The sequence below is a fragment of the Stomoxys calcitrans genome, chromosome 3 (genome assembly GCF_963082655.1).
Source record: "Stomoxys calcitrans chromosome 3, idStoCalc2.1, whole genome shotgun sequence".
In the NCBI taxonomy this organism is placed as follows: domain Eukaryota; kingdom Metazoa; phylum Arthropoda; class Insecta; order Diptera; family Muscidae; genus Stomoxys; species Stomoxys calcitrans.
The window spans coordinates 192,608,134-192,615,782 of NC_081554.1; the positions used below are offsets into that span (position 1 = coordinate 192,608,134).

General features: G+C 39.7%; 1 protein-coding gene across 1 annotated transcript; it reads left to right on the forward strand.

Moving 5' to 3' along the window:
* The first annotated feature begins 272 nt into the window (after positions 1-272).
* Positions 273-6,611, forward strand: LOC106080356 (pickpocket protein 19-like). Its single transcript, XM_059365758.1, has 6 exons — positions 273-418; positions 473-1,127; positions 1,189-1,338; positions 5,811-5,997; positions 6,077-6,325; positions 6,391-6,611. The coding sequence occupies exons 1-6, from the start codon at positions 273-275 to the stop codon at positions 6,609-6,611; spliced, it is 1,608 nt and encodes a 535-aa protein (XP_059221741.1).
* Positions 6,612-7,649: the final 1,038 nt, after the last annotated feature.

A 7,649-nucleotide genomic window follows, 5' to 3' on the forward strand; every position in this document is an offset into this window, starting at 1 on the left:
CTATTTACATTCAGGTTAATATGGCAACATGAGTCTCCGACCGTTTATGTACTTTAAACAGACTAAATCACGGTTCATGTTTACCGGAATAAAATTTGATGAAGTCAATAATGTTTTGTTGCCACAACTAATGGTAGCAGTAAATGAATTCATTCTAGGCAATCAACAAACCAAGTAGTTGGGAAACAACTGCAACAAGGTGCGGTACAAGAAAAGTTCTCCGGAAGTTTCGAACAATTTATTAACTTTGAAGCTCTGAAAACAGTATCTCAATGAAATCCAAGTTATTTTTACAACCATCGAAAACCAAAAGCGGTTTGGCTGAATTTCGTGGTGGAATTTTGGAAGGCCTACTTAATATTTCCACAGTGCATGGTTTGAATAGAGTTTTTTCGAAAAGCTCCCACGTCATAGAGAGGTTAAAGAGACGAATAGGAAGATATACTTAAAACCTAAAAACATTTGCTTTCAGGTTACTTTTCATCATTGGCTTTGTGACGGCCTGCCTAGTTTTTGCCGATGTTACGCGTGAGATTGGTTTCATCAATAAACATTATCCTCTGAAAACTGTTATTGCCGATCTTCATTATCCTGTTTTCAAAATTCCCTTTCCGGAAATTATCATATGCAACAAAAATCGTCTCAATTGGCAGAGGTACAATGAGGCCAAGCAGAAATTTCTTCAGCAAAGACATTGGACGCCAAAACATGAGCAACTTTTCATAGACACTCTCAATGCCTATGATACTCTAAGTTTTGGCAAATTTGACAATTTTGGCAACATTTCCAATTTGTATCCACCCATTCTGTTGAATGAATTGAATTATTTGAACTTCTCTGTCGTGGTGAAATTTATGGCCTGGCAATGCCAGGAAATTTTCTCCGAATGCTTTTGGCTAAATCGCCCGTATGATTGTTGTGACATATTCTCACTGCGCAAATCCAGCAAGGGATTTTGTTTGGCCTTTAATTCCATGGAAACGGAAGAGGGTAAGCGTAGGGGTAAAAATGATCCTTACTATCCCTGGCGTAGTTGGGGCAGGGGCTCACGTCATGGACTGAAGCTTCGCATATTTCCCAGAATACATCAGCATTCACCGGGCAGTGTTGAAACCAAGGGGATAATGGTAAATTGGCACTTATTTTATGAGTTGGAATATTTTTTACTGATTTTCTTTTATTGTTCAGATGATGTTGGTCGAACCCTATGTATGGTCCTATATAGGCAATGAGATAGGTGTCAATACACGTGCCATGGTATCCATATCGGCTTTTCTGCATTATTTCGATTCGACCACACGCAGGTTTCCTTCGCATATAAGAAAATGTGTTTTTGAGGTAATGTATATATACAATTTTTATACCCACCACCGAGGGATGGCGGTATATTAATTTTGTCACTCCGTTTGCAACACATCGAAATATCCATTTCCGATCCTATCTTATATATAAAAATCCAATTTGTGTTTTTGGTTGTTTGTCGGTTTGTTTGTTCCGTATAGACTCAAAAACGGTTGAAGCGACTATCTTGAAATTTTCATAGATTGTGTAGGTTGGTCTGAAAAGAAACATATGCTATATAATTTGTTGATATCGGGAGGGGAGCCGACCCTCCCCCTTACCTTAAATGTACTGCCCAAAAATAAAAGTGGACCGATCGGGACAATATGGTATTCAAATAAAATGTATTCAAGAGTAGAGTACGAATTTCATAATAAAAATTGGGTCCAAGTAACTGGGGGGGGGGGGGGGGGGCGCCCGAGCCCCAAAAACCCCTTAAAATAGGTTTATTTGACGATCATGACAATATGGGACTTAACTGAAAGGTAGTCAGGAGTAGATTACGAATGTGGTCAGGAAGTAGGAATAGGCTATATAATTTATTGATAACGGAATGGGGCGGACCCTCCACCGTTACCCCAAAAACACCACCCAAAATCAAAAGTGGACCGATTAGAACAATATGAGTATCAAATGAAAGGTATGCGGGAGTCGAAATATGGGGGTCACCCTACCCCAACAAAAAACGCCCAAAAATGGACACATTAGCCAACCAAGGAAATATGGGACTCGGATTGTTTGTTCCGTAAAGACTGAATAACGGCAGAACCTATTTTCTCAAAATTTTCGCATATTGTGTAGATTGGTGTGGAAAAAAACATAGGCTATATAACTTTTCTGTATCGGAAGGGGGACGGACCCTCCCCCTTATGCCAAAAGCACAACCCAAAATCAAAAGTGGACCGATCGGAACGATAAGGGTACCAAATGAAAGGTAAGGGTATCAAATGATAGAATACGAATTTGGTATTCAAATTTGAGTCTAAGGACCCATCGGGCTGCCCCAATTAATTTTTAGATATCGGGTGGAGGCGGACCCTTACCCCAAAAACGCCACCCATATCCGAAAGTGGTCCGATGGGCACGATAAGGGAACCAAATGAAAGGTGTTGGAGACCAGAAAACGAATAAAAATTGCAAATTCTACCCATGGACATTCTCCCATCTTAATGAGTGCAATCCGATTCCAGTTTTAAGCTCAATGATAAGGCGCCTCCTTTTTATATATAATGGGAGATCGCCTTCACCCAAATGCGTTCAAGTCTAGGTGGCGTTTTTTCTCCTTAAGATGCGTCAAATGGGTTATTTGACCCATTTTGACAATATGGGACTCAAATGAAATGTATTTGAAAATAGAAAACGAATTTGATATCCAATTTTGGAGCCAAGTGTTTGTACGCCTTAAAGCACCCCCTAAACTGAACTTCATTTCCGTTGGGAATAAGGAACGAATTTGAAATCTATTTTCAGTCCAAAGTGCCGGTGGCCGCCCAGCCATAAACACCCTCCAAACGGTTCATATTTACCGACCATGGCAAAATGGGGCTCAAATTAAAGGGTTTGGAAGTGTAGCACGAATTTGATTTCCATATTTGAATCGAAATTTCTGAGGTGCCATCCCTAATGAGAACAATAGCCTAAGGAAGAACATTACCACCAGAAATCGAGAAGGGGCAAATTCTCCCACATCAATCAGTGCTTTCCGATTGAAGTTTAAACTCAATGATAAGGGGCGGCGTGCGTGCGTGCGACACCTCTTTGGGAAAATTTTTTAAGCCATGGCATTGTACCTCGCATATGTCGCCAACATTAAGAGGAGATAAACACCACTTTGTCCGACGTTCTCGCCAGGATTCGAACGCGTTCGTGTCATAGGCTACAATGGCACAAATTGGATATTCGCATTCTGGGCGAAGTGTCCCCACCCTAAAAAGGTATTACAGAGTTAAAGAAGACGCAGAGGGACCGATTCGGCTAGTAAAGTAAAAATATTCCTAATCAGCGTAAATATCTAAGACGATCTAGCCATATCCGTCTGTCTGCTTGTTGAAATCACGCTACAGTAATTAAAAATTGAGATATTGGGCTGAAATTTTGCACAGATTCTTTCTTTGTCTATAAGCAAGTTAAGTTCGCATATGGACTATATCGGACTATATCTTGATATAGCCCCTATACAGAACGATCCGACGATTAAGTGTCTTAGGCCCATTAAAGCCACATTTATTATGCGAATTTGCTAAAATTTGGGACAGTGAGTTGTGCTGGGCTAATCGACATCCTTCTTCAATTTGGCTCAGATCGGTTCAGATTTGGATATAGCTGCCATATAGACCGATCTCTCGATTAAAGTCTTGCGCCCATAAAAGGCGCATTTATTGTCCGATTTTGCCAGAATTTCGGACAGTGAGTTAAATTGGGCCCCTCGACATCTTTCTGTAATATGGCTTAGATCTGTCTATATTCGAATATAGCTGTCATATAGACTGATCTCTCCATTTGAGGTTTTGAGCCCATAAAAAGCGCATTGTCGCTGAAATTTGAGACAGTGGGTTACGTTAGGCCCCTCGATATATTTCTACAATATGGCTCAGATCAGTCCGGATTTGGATATATCTGTCATATAGACCAATCTCTCGATTTAAGGTTTTGGGCCCATAAAATAAGCATTTATTGTTCGATATAATTGAAATTCGGGACAGTGAGTTAGATTGGGCCCCTCGATATCTGTCTGTCAGATCGGTCCTCTATTTAAGGTTTTGGGGCCATAAAAGGCGCATTAATTGTCCGGTGTCGCCGAAATTTGGGACAGTGAGTTGTGTTATGCTCTTCGGAAACTTTCTGCAATTTGGCTCAGATCGGTCCAGATTTCGATATAGCTGCCATATAGGCCGATCTCTCGATTTAAGGTCTTGGGCCCATAAAAGGCGCAATTATTGTCCGATGTCGCTAAAATTTGGGACAGTGGGTTAAATTAGGCCCTTCGACATTCTTCTTCAATTTGGCTCAGATAGGTCCAAAGTTGGATATAGCTGCCATATAGACCGATCTCTCGATTTGAGGTCGTAGGCCCATAAAAGGCGCATTTATTATCCGTTGTCGCCGAAATTTGGTACAGTGAGTTGTGTAAGGGCCTTCTACATCCTTCTTTAATTTGCTCCAGATCGGTTCAGATTTGTATATGGCTGCCATATAGACCGATCTCTCGATTTGAGGTCTTGGGCCCATAAGAGGCGCATTTATTGTCCGATGTCGTCGAAATTTGGGACAGTGAGTTGTGTTAGGGCCTTCGACATCCTTCAACAATATGGCCGAGATCGGTTCAGACTTGGATATAGCTGCCATATAGACCGATCTCTCGATTTAAAGTCTTGGGTTCATGGAAGGCGCATTTATTGTCCGATGGCATTGAAATTTGGGACGGTGAGTTAAATTGGGCCGCTCGACATCTTTCTGCAATATGCCTCAGATCGGTTCAGATTTTGATATATCTGCCATATAGACCAATCTCTCGATTTAAGGTCTTGGGCTCATAAAAGGAGCATTTCTTATCCAATTTCGCCGAAATTTTGGACAGTGAGTTGTGTTTGGCCCTTCGATATTTTTCTTCAACTTGGCTCAGATCGGTTGAGATTTGGATATAGCTGCCATATAGACCGATCTCTCGATTTGAGGTTTTGGACCCTTAAAGGCGCATTTATTGTCCGATGTCGCCGATATTTGGGACAGTGAGTTGTGTTAGGCTCTTCGACATCCTTCTTCAATTTGGCCCAGATCGGTCCAAAGTTGGATATAGCTGCCATATAAACCGATCTCTCGATTTATGGTGTTGGGCCCATAAAAGGCGCATTTATTGTCCGATTTCACTGAAATTTGGTACAGTGACTTATGTTAGGCTTTTCGAAATTCGTGTCGGATATATTGAGTTGCCCAAAAAGTAATTGCGGATTTTTTAAAAGAAAGTAAATGCATTTTTAATAAAACTTTACACTTTACACTTTACTTTACACTTTTTTTCTAAAGCAAGCTAAAAGTAACAGCTGATAACTGACAGAAGAAATAATGCAATTACAGAGTCACAAGCTGCGAAAAAATTTGTCAACGCCGACTATATGAAAAATCCGCAATTACTTTTTGGGCAACCAATAGTTCACATCGTTCTATATTTGGATATGGCTACCAAAAGACCAATATTTTGTTCTACGAACTTTAACAATGACTTGTTTATTAGACGACGAGTGAATGTCCATGACGAATGTGGTGCAAATCGGACCATATTTCGATAAAGCTGCTATGGGGGCATTAATTATGTATTTTTCACCGTATTATGACGAAATGTGGTTTACATATATACCCGAGGTGGTGGGTATGCAAAGTTCGGCCCGGCCGAACTTAACACCTTTTTACTTGTTTAATAATAAAATATTTAAATTCTTAACTTTATATTTAAATTTTTTTGTTTTATTTAGGATGAGTTGGAGAGTATGTTTTACAAATCCCTAATCAATCATCGTTATATGTTTGAAAACTGTCAGGCCGAATGCCAACAGGAATATTTGTTGAAATTTTGCAATTGCACTGTGGATATATTTTTTCCACCAGATAAGTACAGAGCATGTCGTTTGAGCGACTTGCCTTGCTTATATAAACATAATGGTAAGAACGATTTTAAAGAACACTTTCAACCAAATCACCACCACCTTTACTTCTCAAGTCTAACTTCTCTGTTTTGTAGATTTTTTACAAGTTTTCGAACAACTGGGCGAGCATGAATATGTAACCCAACATGTAAAGGGCATGGCTTGTCCCTGCTTTTACAATTGCAAATCCTTGAGTTACTTTACGGATATTCGACAAGAAAATTTGGGAAATAAAGCTGAGTTGGAGGCTAATGAAACCGAAATTCGATTGGAGGTTTACTTTTTATGGGAAACCATAAAACTGTATGAGACCACAGCAGTTTATACCCTAATTGACTTGATGGGTATTGGAGAAAAAAACATCCTAAAAAAACATTTGTAAATAATTTTTTAAAAAATTTTCTTCCAGCTTCCTTGGGCGGCTTGGCCAGCCTTTGCATTGGTTGCTCTCTAGTGGGAGTCATGGAGTTGTTATATTTTTTGTTCTTGAATGTACCAAAGCGTATAGTTTTATGTTCCATAGCTGCGAGGCGTGTCAAAAGTATTCCCAAGAAAATGGTGAAAACAAAGAAGGTTTTGTTTCACAAGATTACGCCGGCAATGCCCTTAAATAAGCGTCGCAGTGCCTGAACTCAAAGGCCTTAGGCAAAGCTGTTATTACATCCCCTATAATGTCCTTTTAAAATACAAAGAAGGAAATACTGCAGTTTTGCACTCTTGACAGGGAAGATAGCAAGGCCAGGCTTTTGTTGCAGAAAATAAAAAAAATAACCACAGAAACTTCTAAATGTCCAAAACATTTATGGTTTTGTGGACTTCGTTTGTTCTTGTTTTTGGTTTTTTGCCTTAAAAAACTTAACAATAAAATTGTGAACTTTGCTAAGGATTTTTCTCTCGTTTTATTTTTCTGAGAGATTTTCTTTTTCCCATTTTCATTTAGTTACAGTTGTCATTAACAGCGCTTTTCAAGTACTTAAGGAGGGATAGTAGAAGAGCTTTTGTTTTCAAGTATCTGCTGGTTTGTATTTCCTCAAGTTCAGTTGTTAAAAAACCACTTATGTCGAGGTCATAGCCCTTAGGTTAAATAAGAGTTTGTATTTGTAATATTTGTATTATTTTCATAGTGAATAAAAAGGCAAGGATGCTGTAAACAAATAGGGCCGAACTTGGGATTCATACTATCTTGGATACATATTTGGTAGATACCCTGTGAAAAATTCCCCATATATGAACCGATATCAGCTTTTTCAATATATGGTCCGATCTGGAGTAAACTCGTTATGAACGTCGAGGGATTTAACACAACTGGCTCTTCCAAATAAATGGAGCTTGTACGAGTTTAAGCACGTAAATCGGCAGATTTGTCTATATGGCAATTTTTTCTCATGAATATTCCATTAAGAATTGGGACAAACTTCTCACAAATCAATGAGTGCTGTCCGATTTAAGCTCAATGATAAAGGACCTCCTTTTTATAACCGAGTCCGAACGGCGTGCCGCAGAGCGACACCTCTTTGGAGAAAAGTTTTTACATGGCAAATTACCCCACAAATGTCGCCAGCATCAGGAGGGGATAACCACCGCTGAAAAATTTTCAGATGTTCCTGTCAGGGTTCGGACCCAGGCGTTCAGCGTCATAGGCGGACATGCTAACCTCTGCGCTACGGT